This window comes from Maylandia zebra, linkage group LG3 (assembly GCF_041146795.1).
Source record: "Maylandia zebra isolate NMK-2024a linkage group LG3, Mzebra_GT3a, whole genome shotgun sequence".
NCBI lineage: Eukaryota > Metazoa > Chordata > Actinopteri > Cichliformes > Cichlidae > Maylandia > Maylandia zebra.
The window spans coordinates 56,704,619-56,730,145 of NC_135169.1; the positions used below are offsets into that span (position 1 = coordinate 56,704,619).

The 25,527-nt window shown below is 42.0% G+C and overlaps 1 protein-coding gene across 1 annotated transcript; it reads left to right on the top strand.

The window, feature by feature from the left end:
- Positions 1 to 2,515: 2,515 nt before the first annotated feature.
- On the top strand, positions 2,516 to 15,572 carry LOC143416855 (CD99 antigen-like protein 2). The gene is made up of 7 exons (XM_076882529.1): positions 2,516 to 2,571; positions 2,691 to 2,810; positions 6,230 to 6,310; positions 7,250 to 7,330; positions 7,504 to 7,623; positions 8,778 to 8,843; positions 9,284 to 15,572. Exons 4-7 carry the CDS (start codon positions 7,252 to 7,254, stop codon positions 9,343 to 9,345), a joined length of 327 nt encoding a protein of 108 aa, XP_076738644.1. The 5' UTR covers positions 2,516 to 2,571; positions 2,691 to 2,810; positions 6,230 to 6,310; positions 7,250 to 7,251; the 3' UTR covers positions 9,346 to 15,572.
- The last annotated feature ends 9,955 nt before the right edge of the window (positions 15,573 to 25,527 follow it).

The window sequence follows — 25,527 nt, forward strand, 5'->3', positions numbered from 1 at the left end:
AACTCTCACCGTAACCTAACGAGGTGCACGTTTGACACAAGTCCGGGTGACCAGCTGTTCTTCTGTGTGTGGGCGTTTCCCTCGTCCAACATGGCCCCAGTTTAAAGGCATCAGTTGATGCAAGATTAGCAGACAGAGCTGCACCAACAGCTACTGTGATGGAGAAACTGAGTACACAAGATGACATGATGTAATAAAGTCACATTTCCATTTCTGGTTATTGTATGAGCTTAGTTAGTTTCATTGGAATGAAATATGCTGTATTTGTCATAAGATTTGTGTCAAGCCTGCAGTTAGATGCAAATTTGAGGCTGCCTCTCAGTGTCAGTGATATTACTGTATATATGATCCACAAGCATAAAGTCAGATATGTGTGCAACCTTTAAGAGCTCCAATCCAAACACAAACTGATGCCAACACACCTGAAAGGCAATCTGAATAAAAACCGATCATATATGCACAAGTTTAAAGTTCAGCATTTCCTCTTTCAGACAACTTCCTGTGTGTACAAATGCCACCATTACATTTGACTTTTTACTTTTCTCTTGGGATCACAAACAAATGACTAAAATCTTACCACACAAATGTGTTAAATGTTTACAGCTTTGATTGAGACTGTGGAGATGTAGTCTGCAAAGCTGTGTCTGTCCAGCAGCAGAGCGTATTCAGTGCCTTTGTTTTCCTCTATATAGAGCTGGGCGATATGAGATTTTTTCATATCACGATATGTTTTTTTCATTTCAGGCGATAACGATATCTATCACGATATAAGCCAAATAACTATATTTGTAAGATTTAAATGTGCCGTTGCTCACAAGTAAAATGTGAAATAATCAGCAGCTTGTTTTTATTTAAATATTGATTTCCCATAATAAGTTCAACAGGGTAGATGTACTTCAGGAACATGAGACTTTTTCAGATAAATAAAGGCAAATATTGCAAACTACACAAAAGGCAGCCGCTAAAGCGTTTAAGTTTTAAAATAGGACAAACTAAACAGACTAAATTGTCAATTCCACTTAGAAACAAAATATTAATTCTAAAAATAAATCTTAGCTTGTTTTACAGAAGAACAGACAAAACTGACTAACTTTTGTCAATATCAAATAAACTGAGAACTAAAAGGAAATTCTCAATCTCTCCTTGTTGTATAGCTTAGCTTTTCAAAACAGTTTTAACAGTTACTTTAGTCTGACAAAAGCCGAATGACGAATTAGCGCTTCCAGTCAGAGACTGAGGCTACGTCCACACGTACACGGGTATCTTTGAAAACGGAGATTTTCCGTTTTCGTTTTAAAAAATAATCTCGTCCACACATAAAGGCAGAAATGAAGGAAAACGCTGCTATGAACATGCCAAAGCAGCAGGTGGAGCTAGATTCCTAACCGTGCAGAAATGTTGGCCAATCAGAAGTCTAGAAGCCTCGGTGGGAAAAAGTAAACAAAGCTGGGGCATAGAAGCAGAACCGAGTCGTATGTGTGGAGGGACAGTAACTGTGTGTATATGTAAGCATTTAAACACTGCAGAGAGTAGAATTAACAGTAACAGTATTGTAGAAATTCATTTCACCGAAACAATAACGTGGCGCACAGTGTGACGCATGCACCAGTTTATTGTATTTCCAGACTTGCTTTCGGCACAATTTACAGTGCACGCTACTCTGTTTTGTCAGACTTGAAATAGCCGAAATACCTTCACACTACGGAACTTCTATGGCTCTTCTGTTCGACAATCTCTCCGGCATTGGAACCATCATCCGGTTTTTCTTCGGTCACGCTCGGTTGAATTTTCTAGTCGGCACACTCATTTCCTCCATTACGCGCTGGCTCCATTACCCGCTGGCTGCTTCCCAAACAAACACACGTGCAGCTTGGCACTTGTGCTGTACATAACAAGTCACGTGACGTGATTGGTTCGGCTCTGCGCTACTTAATTTGGATTGGCTGACCTTTTTTAAATTTATTTATTTATTTATTTATTTATTTTTAAAGAGGACAAGAGCGGCGAGGTCTATCGCGATAGCTTAATTTCTCTATCGAGTAAAAGTTATATCGCGATACATATCGTTATCGTTCTATCGCCCAGCTCTACCTCTATATGGAGCTTGTTTCACCATTTTGGATGCCAGACACCCTGTGAGCACCCAGCAGCACCAGTGAACCTGCTGGTAATGGCTCCGTGAGGCCTGAACAGTCCTGATCCCCTAAAGGAACTGGTCCCATCCACCTACAGCCCAGTAACCTGGACTGGCTCCATACTGGGCAGAGTCGGTGTCAGTCCTGTACTGCTGGATGAAACCCAGCTTCAGACTATTTCAGCTCCATCACTTAGAGATGTTTGCATTTTTCACAAATGAAAACTGTAAGATTTTACTTATTTGTTCATGATTTGAAACACGCAGCCAGGCAGAAAGGTATCTAGTGTGACTGAATAAATAAACTGATTATCCGCTATCATCTCATGAGTGATGGCAGTAAACATATTGACCATTACATGTTATTCTGACTTGTATAACAGTGACACCAGCACCTACAAAAAAGCAAACAGCACCATCGGGAGGAGCAGGTGGAGGTGAGAACTTTACAGCATCTTGGCACAGAGTCATTTTAGGTCTGAATAAATGTGGGACAAGAAAATCTGTGCGCTACAACAAATCTGATTGTAACTGTGTTGTTGTTTTTTTCTCTCAGACTTTAAACTGGAGGATTTCTTTAACGATGTCACCACCACCACCACCAAAGTCCCACCCAAGGTTTTCCCCAGGGTCCCTGCAGCCACCAAGGCCCCAGCGAAGCCCAAACCCAAGCCAGGTGAAAGAAAGCAGCCCAACTCCCCTCCTGAGGCTTGTGGGTTAGCTGCAGAGCGAACGGGCTTTGTTACCTGAAATCTCAAGAGTTCAATTTTTACATCTCTGAATAAATCAGTGAACAGCAGCCACGCCCACTTCTGATTAATCAGAGCTTTTAAACCATTCGGCACGTCGAGGTTTTGGTGTAGAGAAAACATGAGAATTTTCTCACACTCAAACATTGACTTATTTTGAATTTGCAGAACATATTAGGAGGTAAAAGAAGAATATTTTTATCTAGATTGTCTCGGCACACGTATCCAGCAGCTGAAGCTGTTACTACTTTGAAAACATTCCTAAACTCACCATGAAACCTGGTTTCCTTAGTTAGGAGCGCCTGGTGGAGTCTGTGTACTGACTGTCAGCTTTCTCTTGGTAGTAGCTGGTTGTAACATGCAGACTGATTTATTTACTGCAGTTAGTACGTTCATTTAGTTTTTAGTTTCTATTAGTTCATTGCTGCTGTAGTTGTTATAATGGGGAGGGTGCCAGGAGCAACATTTAGGGAAAAAAAGTATTAATTCTAGAAAACATAACAGTCTCTGATGGCCGAGTGAATTCAGCTCAATGCAGTTTATGTAGCTCTTAGGCTCCCCTCACTGCGCTTTACATTTGTTAGGTAATAAATATCTAATCTTAAATGCTTATATGCTGATTATTATTGGTTTATATAAGAGAGGCCCAGACTTCAGTGTAAAACTAGGTTACAGGCTGACCAGAAACTGCATGTTTTTTGTAGAATATGAGGAACCGACAGAGTGAGACTAAGTCTAGACAGGTTGCCCTGGCAACAGACCTTAGAAAGAGAAAGTTATTGCAAGCTGCACAGGAAGTTTTAGTGCACAGGCATATTAATAAATCAGACGCAGGAAAGAGGAACTGAATAGAAGAAGTTTTGTGTGTAATGAAACTGTGTGTGACGTATGTGACGTCGAGAGGTACATAAATAACCTGGCTTCCTGTTTTCTGCTTGTGAGCAGGCATTTCTGTGTGTCTCCATATCCCGGGATATGTAAATAAAGATCTTTTTAATTTTTTTTAAGTAAAAGACCACTTTTGAGCCGTGTCTTTTTGGCCCTAAGAATCAAAAGAACAGTTTCTAACACTTGGTGCCGTGACCCGGATTCTTGTGCGGCTGAGGGGACTAATTTGGACCTTAAGGTACGATCTGATATGAGTTGGACAACAGACCGGTCTAAAAGAGTATATGTAAGCGCAGGCCTGTTGAAAATTGTGCACATTGGATGAATTCTGAATTAGTTGTCCACTGAATTGATGATTGTTACCATTAAAGTGGCTCACTAGTGGAAATTAAACTAAATTTTAAAATCTGTTAAGTAGATTTCAGGTGACATGTCCATGATAATTTTGGGTAATTTGGGATAAATAAAAGTAAAGTTTGGGGATATTTGATGAAAGCTCATTGTTGTTAATACTGGGGTGGATTTATTAATTGTTGTGATGTATGTTTGATGTTGGTGTGTAATGTGTGTGTGTGTGTTACGTCAGCCAAGAAAAGCGATATGAGGTTAGGATATTTGGTTAAGGGATATATTCCTGTATTGATTAGCAGAGTTGGACTCGGGCACCAGATAATTCAGCTGTGGAATCCCCACAGTGGTGCTTTTAAACGTATTTAAATAAATTTTAGGACGGACGTTGGACTTCTAGGGGTGCAAAATGTTCTGACTGTGATGGCTTCATCTTGCGGCGGACGCGCTGCAATTTCCTGCGACGACAGGGTCATCCGGGTGATACCCGTGACAGATAGGGACAGTCGTTAATAATCAGTGGTCAAGTACCACTTTTCTTGCACCGTTTGACCGACAGGGTTGGACCCGGGTGGTCCCGTTTGAACGTGATTGACAGGTAAAGCTAATGGCGCAGACGGGATTCGAAAGCGCCCACGAGTGGGGCTTCCGGTCAACTCACGGGGACCACTTTTAAATTAACATAGGGCCTAGAAATTTGACCGCTATCGGTGAGGGCGTTCCTGAAGCGGGTTGATTGACCAGCAAGGTTGGACCTGGGCTTAGAGGCTTTTAAATTAATCAAGGGAAAAGTTAGGTGTACCGGGACTGAGGTTTGGAAACTGTGATATGGAAATGGTGAACAATATTGGTTTTGAAGAGGTGATATGGTAATGGAAATAATTTATCTTGGCGGTCAGTGTCTTTTAAAAACATCAGAGCCTTTTGACACTGGCTGTCTCCACCAGATTTACAAAAATGACTCCTGTCTCTCTGCATCAGCTCTGCGACACTGGTGACCTGTCCGGGGTTACAACAGCTCCCCCCGAGGCAGCGGGCAAAGAATCCAGGCTGCCTGTCTAAGAGAAGCTCTCAGTTTAATGCTGAACATTTCACTTATTATTTATTTTATTTAACCTTTATTTAACCAGGAAGATCCGATTGAGATTAAAAACCTCTTTTTCAAAAGAGACCTGACCAAGAAGCAGAAAGTGTCTCACAGTTAAAGAAATTCCTCAAACACAGGCAGCAACAACACACATGCAAGAATAAAATGAAAATAAAGTAAAGATAAAATTCAATAAAATGCAAATATAAATTTCAAAGTTCAGTTAAAATGACAATCACTGAATTGACACAGCTGCATGTTATGGACTTGGCCTTTTAGGATTCATAGTTTAGATTTCAAAGCACTTAATGAAATGAAGTCGTTTTCCAGTCGTTCTGCAGTTCGTTCCAAGCCGACGGGGCTAAATGGACGAAAGCTCTTTTGGAAAGGTTCATTTTGGGCAAATGGAACAGAAAGCAACAAGTAACCATGCAGACGAAGAGAATAATGACCAGCATGTTTCACCGCAACCAGGCAGCATATGCAGGAATCCAACTATTGCCTTAAAACTGTATAAATGAGAGTTCCTGCGACTGGCCAAAGCAGCCCATCCTACCTCGGAGTATAACTCACAGTGGTGAGTGTGAGGTTTGCAGTGAGTGATGAACCTCAGAGAAGCACGATACACAGCATGAAGCATTCACATATAGAATATCTCCATAATTGCCTTTTACCTGCTGCAACAGGTAAAAATGTTGCAGCACTTTCCTGTTCAACATCGTACTCGTGCTCAGCTGTTGATGCACCGTGATGGTGAATGGGCTGGTTCTTATACTGCTGTACTTGAGCATTCAGATCGCTTTATACAACATAAAGATCCATGATGTGGACACACGCATCCACAGACCAGTGCAGTAAACAGGCCAACGACACACAGTAACCAAAGCATAAGGGAAGTGTAGTCACTTGGTTTAATTAGAGTGTAATTAGTTGTTTTTTCTTTCTTTTAACAGTATTGTTTATTTGATCTCTGCTTCCTTTTTTTTGCTCTAACACAGACGTTTGATCTTTTTACCCCTGCAGCCAGTGATGACTTTAACCTGGCTGATGCCTTAGACCCCAGCAATGACATTAATGGCAAGGATAAGAACGTGGGGAAGGGAGGTGGGTGATGGTGTCCTGCATAAGATCAACACGCCTTCATTAAATGGCGAGATTTCTCATTTCAAATGAGAACATGTCATTTATCTGTTTCCTGTTTGTCCGTGTTTCTGCAGGTTTGTGTTAGCTTAAGCTTCCTTAGGTTCCTTTTGACTGTCGAAAGTCAGTTTGGTGCATGGTGTGAAAGCCGCTGTTCTTAAAGTTGAAGCCATGAGTGGCACCAAAATGTGGCCTGATTCGTAAAATACACGAGGCCTCAGTGCTCGTCCTCGGCACCGTGTCAGTCTAAAGGAGTTATCTGTCCGTCCACTCATCTCCATCTCACTTCTCCTTCTTTCTGCCATCTCATTTCTTAATTTTTACTGCTTAGCTGTGTCTCCGTTGCATCTGTTCCAAACGTAGACAAAGAGGGGCAACTTTGAATTTATTGCATGTAACGATTTAATGCTAATCAGCCTCTTGTTTGGTGTTTTTGTCACTGGATTGAAAACTGCTGCAAGCTGCAGGATTTAGTTACACCCTGCCTAATGTCCCAGCTGCATAATGACACTGGATCATTGGTCAGATGAAATTATTTTGTTTTTAAATGAGAGAACAGAAGAAACGAAAGTGCATTTCAAGAATTTGTTAGTGTCTGTGAAGTTTCTATAGAAGCTTTTAAAGCCGTCATTAAAACCTGACGATCTCATCACTCTGTTTGTGATTCATTCAGTTCTCATGTGTTTGAACTGAATTAATGGACTCCTCCAAGCCACTGATAGCCACTCTCTGTCACAGAGCGCTCATTGTTGTCCTCCTCTGCTTCCACGTCTCCTCCTCCCACTGACACACTGCTGTCTGCTTCAGTGTTTAAATGCTGAACACCAAAATAGAGTTTGACAGATCAAATGCACTCATGTTTCAGTTCACATCCAGCTGCGTCTTCACTGTGTTTCCTCCCAGGTATGCTCTCTGACGACGATTTGTTCAATTTGAGCAGAGATGAGACCTACAAGCCTGACGACAGCAACGGCAAAAGCAAAGGTTAGACTTCATGGTACATATTTAACATTTCATTACACCAAAGATGTAAACGAAGGAATGTGGTGGCAGGTTTCTGTGTCTGCTGTGCTCCTATAACTGAGCTGTGTGTGTGTGTGTGTGTGTGTGTGTGTGTGTGTGTGTGTGTGTGTGTGTGTGTGTGTGTGTGTTTCCAGAGAACACAGCAGAAGTGGGCACCATCGCAGGGTTTGCAAGTGTAGTTGCCATGGCGCTGGTGGGTGCGGTCAGCAGCTACATTTCCTACCAGAAGAAGAAGCTGTGCTTCAGTATTCAGCGTAAGCTACACTGCACAGGTGGTTCAGAGGGGGCAGGCCCTCACTGCTACACTGCTATAAAATGAAAAGCGAGCTGCTGTTAGCTTCAAGTATTTGATCCTCGTTGAATTTGTGGGTTTGCTAACTTATACAGAAATAAACAGTTTGTAATTCTTATGGTAGATTTATTTAAATGTGCTTTTTCTGGATTATTGCAGGACTTAAGAGATACAAGCAGCCGCTCCTTATGTCTCTGACTATGAATATATTTTATTATCATTACATCTGGATTAATATACTCACTATTTTTAATTCACTGATGACTTGGTTGGAAATGTTAAAAATTCCCATTTAAACTTCATAGAGCTGTCGTTACTTTTACAATATTTCAAGAGTTTTCAGCAAAAACAGGAGATACGATGGAGTCATCATTTCCATTTCCTTTGAAAAATCAATAATTGATCATCAAAACAGTCAATGTTTATTTATTTATTTTTCTTGATGGAATAATCAATTATTCAGCTCCATCACACCAAGTATGAAATGCAAATGCTAATATTGAAGCTCCACTGATGATGCCTTTCTACCACATGTTGTGAACGCACTCAGAGTTGACTGAATTAACTCCAGGAGATAACACATCACCTCTAACACATCACCTCTAACACATCACCTCTAACAGATCATCTTCTTTGTAGTTACATTTCTAGTCTAATTGGCTGGTCATGAATAGAGGTGGCAACAGTACAGACTTTCTGTACTTAAGTAAAAGTACAAATACTGGTGTTAAAAAATACTATTTCTTTAGCTCTGTGTTGTCTCTTCCTTTGAAATCCAGCAACACACTGTGTGACAAACAGTTTGTGTTTGCTGATGTTTGTTGAGCTGATCGAACCCTTGTAGAAACATTTTTCCCTTAATGCTCGTTGCGCTGGCTACATGCTGACTAAACAGACGGACACTTCAGCCCCCGAGTATAAATGCTGTAGATGATACAGCTGATGCTTTGATAACAAGCCTGTTTAGAAACTGTAAAGAGTAGAAAGGACAGATATTTGTTTACAAATGTAGGAAGTAAAAATCAAAAAGTGGTCAGAAAGATACAAATACCTGAAAATTGTACTGCAGTACAGTAACGAAGTATTTATAGTGAACTGTTTGTTATGTGTTGGCAGAGAGTCTGAACACTGACATGCTTAAAGCCGAGAACCCTGAAGCGGTGGTGGCCACAGAACCACAAGGTACACACCCCCCTGTTATATAAATGCATATAAATGTACAGTGGTCCCTCGCTATAACGCGGTTCACCTTTCACGGCTTCGCTGTTTCACTGATTTTTTTGTGGCAATTTTTCTTTTTTACAGCGCATTGTTCTGTGTCCTGATTGGCTGTAGACCATTGTCAATCGATCTCGTGTCGTGTCCTCTGTCCAGTACAGAACTTTGAGCCTGTATGAGAAAAGTGTATAAAGTGTGTAGTGACGAGTTTTACTTAAAAACATCTGTAATAACTTTAAAAAATAAAGTTGGCTACTTGCAGATTTCACCTATCGCGGGTTATTTTTAGAACGTAACTCCTGCGATAAACGAGGGACCACTGAAGTTGTTTCCTTGCTTTCAGAACAAGTTGTCACAGATCTGTTAGAATAATGTCTGACAGGAATGTTGTTGTATCTCTGCAGTGCAGCAGACTCTGCTGGAGCCGCCCAACGCTGAACCTCAGACTGAAGAGAACGCTGTGTAAAACAGAGCCAATCACCGGACTCCCCAACAAACCCTTCGCATAACCCCCCTATACACACACACACACACACACACACACACACACACACACACACACACACACACACACACACACACACACACTGAACAGGCAGAGGTCACAGGTTGTCTCTGTGTAGCATTATTGCTGCAGAACCTGGATCTGTAATCCTGGTTTGTCAAATCTCATGTTTTTAATTCTCTGTAACGCACACAGCTCACACCGTGTGGGTTTTACCCCACTAACCACTCACAATGTTTTTTACTGTTATTTATTTGCCAGCATGTACTCTGTAGTGCTTTGCTGGCACAGATTGAAGAATACCTGAGATGAGAAGCTAGCTCACAGACTCAGTCAGTATCCACTGAGCTGGTTTTGGGCACATTTGAATTTATTGATGATATTTTTGGCAAACTGATGAGTCAGTAACCTGCTGCATGTTTTTAAAGCAGCCTAAAAGAGCATTTGAGGAAGCTGAACTCCAAAGTTAACCAGATTGCTGTGAAACTCAAACTGACTTTTATATTGTTTATATTTTGTTTTTATTCTTTTTACTGTGAGTTGTATTTAGGGATAACAGATCATTCTGTGTCCCTCGTTGAAGCCTAACTAATCATGTCTTGTAAATCAAAGCTATTGTTTTTGTTGATGCAGAAATCTGATCTGAAATATTTATGTGGTCTCTGCTCTCCACACGCCTGTGGAGGACATTCAGCTCGTTGCACTATTACTACTCTAACCATGTTACTATTAACACAGCTTTGGCTCTAATCTTTCTTAACCAAGTACATTAGTGAATGACTAAGGCATCCAACACCTGTAAGTATTAGAGTGTAAATGGCCTTATAAAAAAAACTCATTTCTAGTTTGTTTCAACCATTAATGTAAATGATGCTGAAACATCTGAGCGGTTAATAAAACACCTTATGGTCAATTTCAAACCTAGAATGGGAACTCCTCAGATGGGAAACAGTGCCCACTCTGCGCGCCCACTCTGTGCGCCCACTCTGCCATATTGTCTTCTTTAAGGGGGAAAGGGGATTATTGATTGGAGGGTCTTTACCTCACAATATGAAGGACTGGAAGCTGTTTCCCACGTGTAAAGCTTGTGAGAGTAAGAGGACTGAGTATTGTGCCAAATATGAAAAGTCAGAAAAGCAGTAAATGCACTTGATGTGAGTGATGATGATGAAGTTTGTTCCACATCAGTTTCAGCTTAAAACTGCGTCCCGTGAGCTGCTGCTTCCCTCTGAATCCTAACGGGACTTTCTTCAGTGGAAACGGACGAAACTCCAGCACTTTGTTCCCGGGAAAAAAAAGCTGACTGTCACAGAAATGTTAACAAGTCTAACATGAGTAGTTAGTAATACTGGTGACTGAGTTCTTGTGTTGGGTTTGTGGAGCTCTGAGGTGACTTTGACTTTAAGTTTGTGAATTTTTCTAGAAGAAATAACATCACATGACAAAAGGTGAATTCATTGAAAACAACTGTAAAGTGAGTAGTTATATTAGTTAAGATTGTTAACATTTGTCAAACAGTTATCCCATAACAAACATAAATATTTAAACAGGGCTGTTTTGCCATTAGCTTGGAGGCTAATCCATGTCAGGTCCAGCTTATGGTTCCTTCTTGTGTCTCGTGGTGTAGCTCTGCTCTCGTACTCTCAAAGATTCAGTGTAATATTTCTTTGCATTTAGTTCCACAGCCCAGCTGTATGCTACACAAGGGGTTTGCCTACTTTCCAGATTTTTCAGCTACAGGACGGTGGAACTTTTAGTAGACGTGTAACCTTCATTCATGGTATCCTAATAAAACACATTAGTTTTTCTGAATTGCTAAAACACATTTCCTAAAACTGCAAAATTCAAGCTACACTCACAAAACCTTCAACCTGTCTTGCAAAACCAAACATTTGATCCAAAACTATTTTAACTTTACTCAAAATCAAGCACCACTATCAAAAACCACTCAAAACCAGCCAATGTGCAAACACAACTTAGCAACGATTACACCCTACAGACAAAAATTAGAAGTAGATTTTCCTGTGTAAGGGTTTCGGTCGTAGACTTTCCATCTCCATGCTGAGAAAAACTCCTCAGTAGGGTGCACAAAGGGAGAGTATGGAGGAAGAAACACATTCATAAAATGCTGCTCATTGTGAAACCAGTTGCATGTTCTTGAATCTCGGTGAAAGCTCCATTGTCCCAAATGATGCTCTGCTTACTCGCGATCTCCCTGCTCAAGCAAAGCATCCTGTAGACCATCCAGGAATGTTGCTAGAAGTTCGTTGTTGTATGGCCCAACAGTAACATCGCGGTGGAGAACCCCATAGCTGCTGATGGCACAGTTTCGTTCAAATGGTCCCAATAAACTTGTTTCATTCTTATCCTGTAGCGTTGCAGGACACGGTCAGTCGTTGACAGACTCACACGATTTATTCCCTCAAAAAGTGTGTTGTCTTCCATAATCTGCTGCTGTATTTCACGCAGTCGAATTGCATTATTATGACGGACCATATCCACAATAAGTGTCTCCTGGCGTTGTGAGAACATGCGTGTTCTTCCACCCTCATGTGGCCGTCTTTCAATTCTAAACAAAATACCATTTGGATATAAGTACACACACTCATGTTTTCAGGTTTTCACACACAGTAACATGGAGATTTTTCACTGTCTTCTTACTGAGAGTAAACTTTTTACCTGTTTGCTTCTCTGAAGGTCCGGATTATAGTAGCAACCTGCGTAGGTTTGGTTGCACACGTTGCCCTGCCTCCCTCATTGCAATGCACCAGAACATGATCTTCTTGGTCTTCGTCCTTGCCCAACACCTCTGACACGGACTCCTCTTCCTCTTCTATTGTATTGCCCCACTCTTGGATCCACTCATACCATACTCATACTGTTTAGTAATCGGGTTCACTGATTGGACACATGTTTTCAATTTTAAGTGGCACGGTGTAAATGACGACAACAGTGTGTTAGTTGTGTTTAACTTCTGTAGCCTGTGTGCACCACACTGCTAAATGAATTTTGTGTTTGAGAAAGTGTTTAGAGTTTTGGTAAATGGGAGATTCAGATTTGCAAATGATGTCCTAACCAGATGAACAGTGTTTAAGATTTTGACAACTGTGAGATTGATTTGATGTGTTTTGGTGTTGGTAGTTTAGTTTTTAGTGTTTTAACAATTCAGAAAAACTCTATGAAACCTATTTCTCTGCAGAGTTACTGAGCAAAGATCACATCAATCTGATGGATGTGGAAATGAAATTCAGCGTCCCTCTTTGAAGAATAACTAATTACTAACTGTTGCACATCTAAGAAACCAGTGAAACCAGTAAATGTTTACTTTATATCAGTAACAGAACTTAGATGTGAAGACAAGAAGATTGTGTATAAATAAATAACCTTCAGCATCCGAGTAGACAGATTCCCGAGGCCATAATCAGTCCAGAGGACATCGTCTCTGACAGCATCTGTCTCAAACCTGGCTGATTTGGGGTTTTACTGATATTCCAAATCTCACTACAAACTAGTTTAACTGTTGATCCAGGAATAACGAAGACAAACCACTGGCCGACTCCCTCATTACTCTATTAAAAAGACATTTCAGTTTCTGCTGGACTAAAATGGGTGCGATAGGAAAATTAGGGACCGAGTGGAAGGAGTTTGGAGCTGGCACCGCTGCACAGAACCTTGGTTGAGTTGGTCTGTGTTTGAAAAGGTTTAGCCGTGTCGACGATGTTAGCAGCCGTAGTTAGTTGAAGGGTTTAGATAGTGCCCTGAGGAATGCTTTCTGAAACTGAGCAGTTCTGTTTGTACTAGTGTGGTAGCATATATTCCTGCTGCATTTAGACTTTAGACTTGTGTGTGTTTGCACTGTTAGCTTGCTTTTTTATACTTTTTACTTGACTGGACTTTTCCTAATAACTTAACTTTTGAAGATAGTTGATGCTTCCTGGTGAGTGAAAGTTTTTCCAGCTTTCCATTGAGTCTTGGCTGTTCCAAAACAAGAAAGCTTTCATTAACGTTCCTGCGCTGTGTCTGAAACAGTTTCCTTTAATGTCTGATATATTAACCTTTTTGTAGCACAAACCTGTAATGAGGGGATCTGATTTATTCCACACACAGCATAGATCTAGTAAATAAGCTCATGTTCATTCATGTGTGGAACAAAGTCTTGTAATAAGAAAGTCAATTAGTTACATTGTATATGATTGCCATCTTTTGTTGTTGTTGTTGTTGGGAGGTTGGATTGTGTGAGCGAAGGATCAAGTACAGAAGATGCACAAGTAACCATACCAGACATGCAGTAAGAACCACCACTGTGTGTCCTGTGAGCTGTAACAGAGTGACAGTACAGTCATCCAGCTGTGCTCGCAGCCTAAAGAAAGGAAGTGTTACAGTCAGGATGCAGCACAGACAGCAGCCTGTTCCCTGGTGTGACTCTGGTAACAAGAGACAACACATCTATCAGCTGCTTCTCACAGCTTTACTGTGTTCACTGCGTGTTTCACTTTGAAAACGGTTCGACTGGAATGGCAGGAAGGAAAAATGCTGCAACTGGAAGGTGGGATCAGATTAACAGGTTCATGTCTGGAAAGGGTCTTTTTTGTATATTTGAGAGTTTTGTGATGATTTCACTTTGTGTACATGTCTTTGAGGTTGGTCATTAAAGTAGGATGTATGTGTATAACCAATATTCTATGGCTAGATAAATCTTTGTGCGTGTGTGAGAGATGAACGGTTAATGCTAAAAAGAGAAAAATAACCCAGTTTGTGGCCACAGTAGCCATTAGCATCCTTAGCTTTGTCTTATTTTCTAATCCGAGTGATTCCTGTGCTGGGTTGTGTTTTTTAGGCCGTGTGTTGTGTTTGCAGGTGTGGTCTCTGTGTAGTTGGCGGTGCTGTTTAAGACTCTGCATACCTGTATGCTGTAATCCAAATGACACTTCTCTTTTAGCCTTATATCCTGCAAAGTCCCACAGGAGCGCACTGCAACATTCATGTAACACTGCACAGCTGCACCCGAGCGACACCACAGTCGCCCCCTGTTGGCGACAGGTGGGGGCTGTTTCATCAGGCTCGGGCTGCTGGAAGCTTCACTCAAATCAAACAAAATAACAAACCTTTCAGTTGGCTGAATGTATTTAAATATTCATGTTTGAATGCAAAAATATTTGGTCTGTAGCAAAAATATGTATTTACCAAAGACAAAGTGCTGATTGAGCCTGCCATGGCCTCTGTGCAGAGTTACTGGATAATCTGTTATTAGAAAATAATAAACTGTTGATTATATGCTTGAATCTGAATGTGAAGCATTTGAATTGGTCTGAGTGTGTATGAGAACATGACTGTTTTATATCAATGAAAAGAAAAAGATACGTCTGATGTCTTAAAATAATGTGTGCTAACCTGTGCAATGCTTGCATTCAGCCACAGTGCATTATTATTGGCACTGTTCTGCTTTGGGCTTTAGTGTGGAATTTATGGCACGCTGCAGTTTGGATATGGGCCCCATGTGTGACCACCAGTACCAGTAGACCTGCTACAGCCCAGCAGCAAACAGTACAATGTTTGATTAAATGTGACTGTGTAACGATTCCAGCGTAGATGGAATAAAACCAGTAGAATGTTTGTCATCAATAAGCAGAAGATGTGGCGATCAGCCCTCGTGGCCTGTTGAACATCAGTGATGTTGGTTGGTAGTAGATGAGTTTCCACTGTATAAGATCTGCACTGTCTAGAAAAGAGCTTCATCTTTAGCCAGCACCTGCGATGCTGTCACTCAGCCTGCCGTCTGTCCTTGCAGCCGATGATTGTGTCACGCAACGCCAACCAAAATCCTGCAGCCTTACATTTTTATTCAGGAGAACAAGGCGAGATATCTGGTTTCTGTTACAGAAGCCAGCAAAGCTACAGCTGATCTGCTGCGTGAGGGTTTTTTACCCTGACTGCCACATACAGGACGCACTTCGTCATCTTACCACACTAACACACACACAAACTTTGATGCATGCTTTTCTCTACACACTGTTTTACTTGTGACTTTCGAGTGTTGCGCTGTCTTTTGACAGTTGAATGTTGCACACAGCTTGAAGTGTAATAGTAAACTGCTTTCTCACTTATTCTTCTGTAGCTTTCTTGCAGTTTGTTACAGCTATTGTTACAATTATTAACCAATAAAATCTTTTTCAAAAGAACAAGGAAAAGACTGGACATCTGAATTGTTTCTTTATTTTTAAACGGCATGTCAGAAGTGAGTATGACTCCTTGAGGATCTTGAGGGTTTCAGCATGAGCCGCCTTTTTAACGTCACGCCACAGCATCTCAATCGGATTCAGGTCAGACCAGGCCACTCACAAGTCTTCATTTGTTTTATTTATGCCATTCAGAAGTGGAGCCGCTGGTGTGTTTTGGATCAATGTTCTGCTGCAGAACCCAAGTGTGCTTCAGTTTGAGGTCACGAACAGATGGCTGGACGTTCTCTCTCAGGATGTTTTTGGTAGACGGCTGAATTTATGGTTCCATTGACCACAGCAAGTCTTCAAGGTCCTGAGTCAGCAAAACAGCCCCAGACCATCACACATCCACCCCCATATTTTACTGTTGGTTTGACGTAAAATACTGTTAATTTTACGTCAGACGTAATGGGAGACACGCCTTCCAAAAACGTTTGTCCTGTCAGTCCACAGAGTATTTTCCCAAAAGTCTTGGATCATCAAGATGTTCCTTTTGCTCAGGAGTAGGTTTTTGGCTTGGATGAGTTGTCGCTGTGCTCTTGGGGTAATTTTGGTTAAATTTCTTCCACCTTTCTGTGGCGTTCAAGGAGACGAAGACTTTTTTTGTTTTTGTGGCCCTTCCGTCTCAGACGCCGTCTGATGGTTATGGGGTTATTTTCCATTGACAAGCACCAATAAAAGTGTAGTTCATGTCTATGAACAGTGGACACCCGTGTGCACACCTGTGTGGAACAGCGCGCTTGTATTCAAAAGGTTTCCCCATGTAATGATCTGCTAGAGGATGTAGAGAGCCATAGCCCTGTCTCCCAGGGCATGAAGCAGGCATGGAGGAGATCCAGGCTCCAGACATCCAGAGGCCCCAGAGTGCGAGAGCCCAAGGAGGACCACCGGAGGGGCATCCGTGCCACCCTCCTGGGAAGAGCTGAGGAGAGCCCCAGATGAGGGGTCACCCAGTAGCCACGGAGCAGAAGCCAGAGGGGGCTGCAGTGGCGTGCCCGCCGGCTCTGCCGGCAGCCAGCTGTGCCAGAGTGATCCGAGCCGCAGGCACAGAGGCCGGAGGCCCGAGGGCCCCCTTTGCCCCGGAAGAGGCCTGACCGGGCAACAGGCACCAGGCCCTGCCAAGTAGTCACCGGGAGTGAGCTGGTACATACCTGAGCGCCCAGCCCCGGACACCAAGAACCACCAACCCACCGACCCCTGAGGGCATCAGTTACCGGCAGGGAGTGTGGTGAGGGGAGATAGGCCTTTGGAGGGCCTGGGAGTTCCCAGAGAGGTGGAGTGTAAGACCCGACCTGACATATAGACACAGACAAACTCTGTACATAAGATGTAAGGGCGGTGGCCACAATTCAGAGATGGTCCTGGTGTTTCACTGGGATGCTCTCTCCACATTGCAATGTGTTTATTAACTCATTCACTGCCAGCCATTTTCAAACGTATGTTTTCAATTGACGTCTATAGACGTCAATGGCAGTGAATGAGTTAAAACCACTTCAAATCAAGCTCACTGGGTGTGTTGCAGGTTATTGTTAAAATTTCCACAACAATGTGTATATGTGTTAGTAGGATTAATGCATTTTCTGTTTGTGTGTGTGATTTTTGTGTGCCTCTCCTCCTTGCAGTGTTTCAGACACTTTTCAATTCTCCACTCAAAGGCAGTCGGTTTTCCTCCCCAGGTTCCTTAGCCCAATTTGATCTCCCACACTAAACAACAGCGTTCTTCCATGTCTCCTCCCCCTCCTTCCACTGTAGTCTCGTCTCCCCCCCTTGCAGCAGTCCATTGCAGTCAGCTGTCTTCAGCTTTGTCCTGTGTAATCCCACTGTCTCTGTCTGTTTGGTCATGCAACATGCAGCACCTGTATAAAAAAGGCCAAAGCAGACTGTACTTCCTCAGGAGCAGCACAGCACAGAAGGACTCATCCAGGCTGGAAAAACGAATCAGGAAGGCTGGCTCTGTGGTCGGCATGAAGCTGGACACTTTGGTGACAGTGGCAGAGAAAAGGACATTAAAGAAACTGCTGGACATTATGGACAATGCTGGGCATCCTCTGCACACGGTGGTAAATAATCAGAGGAGCCTGTTCAGCGACAGGTTGCTTCTCCCAAAGACAAGAACCAACAGGCTTAAAAACTCCTTTGTCTCACACGCCATCAAACTCCTCGTTGGAGGGGAGAGGGAGGGGAAACAGGAGGACAAAGGAGGGCGGGAACAACTGAGCTGTAGTGCTTTTTTTTCAACTGTGCAATATTTGCAATATTGTTTTATATTCGACCTTTTTTGTGGGGCAAATAATATTGACACCAGTCATTTTGTGTTTTTCTGAAATTATTCTGTTATTGTGTACAAAATATTAAAAAGAATTAAGCTATAGGGAAATCCTCTGGTTGAAAATCCTGTTTAAAAAAAGCACTTGGGACAATTGTGTTGGTGACAGCTTTTGTTATAATATCAATAATATTTCTATGAATATGGGATACTGTTACATGTTTATGGGCTCAAAATGTGGTCATAAATATTTTGTACTTGTAAAAAAGATTTGTATGTGTAAAAAAGATTTGTGCGTGCGTAAAAAAGGTTTGTATGTGTAAAAAAAGATTTGTGTGTGGACTTACAACTACGAATTTTGAACCTATTTTTCTTCCTTTAAGCTGATTGGTCAATGTCATGTCAATCACAAATTAAACAATCCAATCAGAGAACAGATGGGTTTGGCTGTCGGAGGGGCACTTTTTTGAACTGCTGGGCCCTATTTCAGGAAGCCGGTTTAGAAAACTCAGAGTTAAAAATGATACTCAGGGTTGAGTGACCCCGAACTGTCCAACTCGGAATATTCGGTTTCAGAAAGGCTGATAACAATTAGTTCAATCAACGCAGAGTTGCTTTAACCCCAAGTTAAGCGCGTGCACGAGGATACATAAAGCCCTGATTAGTGGAGCACAGATTAAGCGAGTCACCATGGAGACGGAGGGAAAGAAGGCGCGGTCAATGTATTTTACAGCGCTTGAGGCCGAAATTCTGATGGCAGCATATGCCGATAACATGCAAATTTTGCAGAAAAAAAGTAACACAGCCACAGCTGCCAAAGAAAGGGAGCATGCATGGCAAAACATAGCCGACAGAGTCAATGCGTGAGTGTTAATTTAAACATTGATCTAGGGATTTCCACCCATTTAACACGTTATTTTAATATATTTTATTTTGTATTTTATACATTTTATTTTGTGATGTGATTTGAGCGCAGGTGCAACCCAACAGGCCCCAAACGTTCCTGGCAGCAAGTAAAAATGAAATATAAAATATAGTCCAAACAGGTAAGGTGTAATTGAGCCATAGTGCTTGGTCTGTTTGTCCGATGTAAATCAATTGCAGTTAGAGGCTACATTAATTTTCTTTCTGTAAGCACTTATTGAAATTATCTGAGTACATTACAAGTACATATTTGCTTACTCTGTATGCTCAAATGTGACCCGTTATAGCCACTAGAAAAAAAGCGGAGGCCCGAAAAACAGGTGGGGGTCCTCCACCACCACCACCACTCACAGAGCCTGGCCACTTGGCTTCCACATTTGTGATAATGTTGGCAGCATCACATATGATCTTCACAGTGCAGAGAACACAAATTAGCATCCATTACTATAATGAAATAATTTGTTAGTTTGAAATGCTACAGGGAACTATGTACCTGTACATTAATGCTGTGGAACGACTTCCTGTTCACATAGTCTCCTTCATTTACTGAAGGAGCAATGATTGGAATGTGAGTCCCATCTATACAGCCAATCACGCCTGGGAACCGTGAAAATAAATGTAAAATTTAAGTAGTAGTTCAAGTATCACCACATCATGAATTAAGTTTTGTTCATCCTGATACCTGCAATTTTGTGGCATCCCTCTTTGATGAATCTTGTGGGTCTATGACCGGGGAACACCACAGACGAGTGCAGGAGACGTTTCAGTGCAACTGTAACATTCCTGACTGCCCGACAGACGGTAGCCTTGGAAACGTGCTCAGCGTCATCAATATTATACAGAAAGCTCCCGTTCGCAAAAAACCGAAGTGCAATACAAATAATATGTACAGAACTGAGAGAATGTCCGCGATCATAGCTGGACTGGCCATCGGGCATACCGGGCATTTGCCCGGTGGGCCGCTGGTGACTTTTTGTTTTTATGGGCCGATGGATTTTTTTTTTTTTTTTAGGAAGGGTATATATAATGAAAGGTGTTGGATTGGCCAGTTGGTCATGATCGACTCTGGGCTGGACCAATTACAGCCGAGGAGGCCGGATGCACCCTCCCCCTTGTTTAGCAATCACGTGATTTTCGCGCATTGCATGCCGGGAACTCGTGGCAAAACAATCCATGTACCGCATCAAATGCAAGCATTTGCAGCACCGCAAAACGTTCATTCTCCGGTTCCAATACCTTCTTGTTTTTTCTTTGCCGCACAAAAAAGTAATGTACAAAACAAAAGGAGAACAATGCCGGTCCGTACAAAGACAGACTTGATGAAAAGTCAAAGAAAAGATATGAGGAAAAAAATCAAAGGAGTGAAAGGGTCAGACCCTTACGAGACGTTAGCGTGCTGCCCAACTTTCACCACGCTCAGATTTATAATTACATGGTTCTTGGAGTGAGTGCATACACTCATGAAGTTTAGTAACTTCATGAGTGCATACACTCATGAAGTTTAGTAACTTCAGGTCACTGCAACAAGCCCAGGTACAGTTTACCGACGGATGGGTACAGGACCTTGAAATGCACCGTGTAGAACGAAAGACCATCGTACGAACAAAGGTAAGTTTACCAGTCTCACAAATCGTCGTCATAAATACACATTCGTTAACCGTTTATTAATATAACCTTTGAGCTCAACGGTAATTAATTAGTAGTGGAAATAATTTCTGGTTCATTACAGAAATGTAGCAGTGACAATAATATTGTATGTTGTAATCGTACTGGGCAATTAATGATACAAAACAACTGTTTTATCCTGTGAATAAAAGTATATGTTTTTGTCAGTGTACCATGGTAATAACAGAAGTGAAACGCAATATTGTGTCAGGACAATTCACTATTTATGCACAATAAACAAAGGAGCGACAATTTCTGTTCAGCGCCAGACTTGCTTGTAACCTATATCACCAATTATGTTAAGAAAAATGACATAATAATACTACAAAACTCTGACCTTTGTGGGAATGCTTGGAGCAGACTAACATGTGAGCTGGAGTGTTCTGAGACGTTATATTTGGTATATCCAGACCATCCGTCGGCTCTTACTTCGGAAACATGGCTTAAAAAATTTCTCTTCAACGACGTAATCCGATTAAAAAAAACGATCTCTTTACCCGTCGGCTTCCCGTGGCTGTCATGCGACCGGCTATTGCAGTTAATAATACAACAGCTTCTTGACATTTTTTGGGTTTCTTTTTATCGCTGTGTGACTGAGTTCAATTGAAAGTCTGCGTGCGCTAGTACCTCTTGCCACAAGTTCCCAGAATCCTTTGCGGTTTTACCCCTGAATGACGTCACATTTATCCTGGTGGGCATATGTATATATGTATATATATATATATATATATATATATGTATATATATATATATATATATATGTATATATATGTGTGTATATATATATATGTGTATATATATATATATATATATATATATATATATATATATATATATATATATATGTCGCAGACGGTGAAGGCGCTGCAGGGAAAACAAATCCTTTTTTGTCTCCCCGCTTTTGCATGCACAGCGGTGGGCCCGAGTGAAGACGGCACTGAAGATTTGCCTTTGTCTATAGTGTTTTACCCATTTGGGGTCATGTGTGAGTTGCCGTCCACTTTTAACCTGTGTGCTATGTCGATTTGTTTTTAAATGGTTCCCCGCAGCGCTTGTCCTGGCTCACGGGCAATCGTACAGTTTTATAGTGTCTAATAAGGTAAAGTTTTTAATTGCTTTAGGTGCCGCTGTTACACTGTTTTTTTTATTTTGTATTAAAAATTAAACTCTTTTAAACTGACTGTGCGCCTACGGCTCTGTCCTAGTTTAAATAGGTACCTACCACGGGTCACATTTAGTTACATGGTTCTATCTTGATAAGCTATGTCTTATCACAGATTAATTTTTCAAAAATATTAATGATTTAAGCAAGGAAAGGGCTACATGTCAACATACAACTCTTTATTTCTATTAATGTCTTACTTCATTCCTACCTGATTGACATGTTTAGGATTGTGAGTGATTGGCACACTGTAGTGGTAAAAGTTGCTACCAATCAAATTAGACTGGGGCATGACGCAGACTGGGGCATGTTCAGAAACAGCTCCGATGATGATGTCAACGTGTTTACGGAAGCGGTTGTGGGATTCATCGGGAAACTAGCGGATGATACCGTGGAGACAAAGACTATCACAACGTTTCCCAACCAGAAGCCGTGGGTGGATAAAACCATCCGCGACGCTCTGAGATCCCGCACCGCTGCCTACAACACGGGACTCATGACGGGGGACATGGACCCGTACAAAGCCGCGTCATATAACGTGCGGAGGGCGGTAAAAGAGGCGAAGCAGCGCTACGGGAGGAAACTAGAGTCACAACTCCAACAGAGTGACTCTAGGAGCCTGTGGCGGGGACTAAGGACAATAACGGACTATAAAGCACCAACAACCGGTATGACGAATGCGGCCGTGACTCTGGCAGACGAGCTGAACACTTTCTATGCTCGCTTCGAGGCTGCAGCTAAGGACTCCAACGATGCTAGTGCTAGCGGCGCTAACGGCTGCAGACAGGAAGATACTGCCAGCACCGGAAACGTGCTCGTCATCTCCGAGCATGAAGTAAGGAGAGCCTTGAAGAGAGTGAACACCAGGAAAGCAGCAGGACCAGACGGCATCCCAGGTCGTATCCTAAGAGACTGCGCATACCAGCTAGCTCCTGTGTTCACTGAGATATTCAACATCTCTTTATCTCAGTCGGTGATCCCCACATGCTTCAAAGAGTCCATCATTGTTCCTGTCCCGAAGAAACCCCACCCTGCTTCTCTCAATGACTATCGCCCTGTAGCCCTCACCTCAGTAGTGATGAAGTGCTTTGAACGCCTGGTCAGAGACTTCATCATTTCTTCACTACCAGACACACTGGACCCACTACAGTTTGCTTACCGTCCAAATCGTTCCACAGACGATGCCATCTCTCATCTCCTCCACACATCACTCACTCACTTGGACACTAGAAGGGGGAATTATGTTAAAATGCTCTTCATAGACTACAGCTCTGCATTTAACACCATAATTCCCTCCACACTCACCACCAAGCTGGAGCATCTGGGACTCAGCTCATCTATGTGTCAGTGGATCTCCAACTTCCTAACTGGCAGACCACAGGCAGTAAGGATGGGCGGACATGTCTCAGCCTCCACCACTCTCAGCACTGGAGCCCCCCAGGGGTGTGTTCTGAGCCCCCTGCTGTACTCTCTGTACACATATGACTGTGTGGCCACTACCAGCTCCACCACCATCATCAAGTTTGCTGACGACACCGTCGTGGTGGGCCTGATCTCTGATAACAACGAGACGGCCTACCTGAAGGAGATTAGGAATCTGGAGAACTGGTGCCAGAGGAACAACCTCCTTCTAAACGTCAGTAAGACAAAGGAGCTGATAGTGGACTTCAGCACTAAGCAGGAGAGGAACTACCAGACCCCTGTCATCAACGAGTGCCCAGTGGAGAGAGTGGACAGCTTCAAATACCTCGGAGTTCACATCACGCTGGACCTGTCATGGTCCTGTCACATCAACACCGTGGTGAAAAAGGCCCGTCAGCGTCTCTACCACCTCAGACGCTTGAGAGACTTCCAACTGCCCTCCAAGGTGCTCAGGAACTTTTACTCGTGCACCATAGAGAGCATCCTGACGGGAAACATCTTAACCTGGTTCGGGAACAGCACCATGCAGGACAGACGAGCTCTACAGAGGGTTGTGCGGTCAGCTGAGCGCACCATCCGCTCCGAGCTCCCTGACCTGCACTCAATCTACAGCAGGCGGTGCTGGACCAAGGCCAGGAAGATCGTGAAGGACCTCAGCCATCCCAACAACAGACTGTTCTCTCTGCTGAGGTCAGGAAAGCGATTCCGCTCCCTGAAGACCAACACAGAGAGACTGAGGAGGAGCTTCTTCCCGCAGGCGATACGGTCTCTCAATCACACCACCACACAGTACTGACCCACACATATGGTTCTTACACACACACTGGACTTTCTGGACATTGTTTTCACTTCATCACTTAAATCACTGCTGCTGTTATTGTGTATATATTTATTTATACTTCTTGTGTATTTTGTTCATACATTCTTATATAGTTCTATATTGTGTATTTTGTTGTACAGTTATTTTATTTTCAATTTAATTTATATATTTTATCTTATTCTTTCCCAGTGTGTTGTACAGTTATTTCATTTTTAACCTTAATTTATATTTTATTCCTTCCTAGTTAAATTTACCCTTTTTAATTTTTCATATTTATTTCCTATCTTATTCATAGCCTTTTCCTTTTTTGTTTTCTTTAGGTCACGAGCAGTTGTCCAAGCATTTCACTACATATCGTACTGTGTATGACTGTGTACGTGACAAATAAAAATTTGAATTTGAAAAAATTATATGTTAAAGTTAAAACAAAACACAGCTGTTTTAGATATTATCTAATATACATTTTGTAATTATCCTTATAATTATCCTTGTAATTATCCTTATAATTATCCTTATAATTACAAAATGTTTTATGTAAGATTTAAGTTTTGTGATTTATATCTGACATCACAAAAGTATTTTGGAATTTGAATAATGTATTTTGTAACTGCAGTACACATAATACTGATTTTGAACAATTTTGTCCATGTTCCTCGTCACCGGGGACTCCTTCACGACCAAGCATTCAGTTACAGAGTCGGTGTGTCCACGGTGAGCCACATCACCCCCCAGGCAGCGACGTCCATCTGGGACTGTCTAGTGGACGACTTCATGGCTGTGCCTTCACCTGGAGACTGGCGGTCCATCACAGAGGGATTCCAGGAGCGCTGGAACTTTCCTCTGTGCTGTGCAGCTCTGGATGGGAAGCACGTCCAGACAAAGGCACCCCATATATCATATAGGAGACACACACATTGATATACACTAAATATTTATTTCATTTCTTTTTTGTGGTGCCCAAATTTATGCACCTGCTTGATTTTGTTTAAACAATTATTGCACACTTTCTGTAAATCCAGTAAACTTCTTTTCACTTCTCAAATATCACTGTGTGTGTCTCCTGTATAATATTTAACTGACATTTTTTTATTGTAACAACCAACGATTTATACAGGAAAATGATGTCTATTAACAAGGTTGCCCAAACTTTTGCATCCCACTGTATTAGTATATTTTGTCATTAGTATAATATGAAATAAATTCTACATGTGTCAAGTCGTGTGCCAACATTTGCTGTGTAGTAGAACTGAGACATTAGTCATTATAAACATTTATTTGAAATAATATTAAAAGTCTCAAACAGAAAAACATTAAACATAAATATATAAAATATAAGAATTTACAGAGAGAGACAGGAATAAAAAGGACCAGCTGCTCTCCAGAGCAGGAACCAGGCTGAGGAGGAAATGCTCCATTGGAGACTGGTGTGGCCTCTTCAGGGACACCAGGATGGCCAGCTCCAGCGCCGATCGACCGTCCTGGGATTCGTCCCTCATCTGCCTCAGAGCCGTCCTCCCCTGTGGGCCTGTAAAACAGCACAAAACACAAAGAAATGAGAAGGCTGCTACTAGATTTTAATTTCAACATTGGGAAAAAAAAAAAAACCAAAAACAGGACATAATCAGATTGGTTGTAGATATTTAGTAAAGGTGATCACAAGGCAATC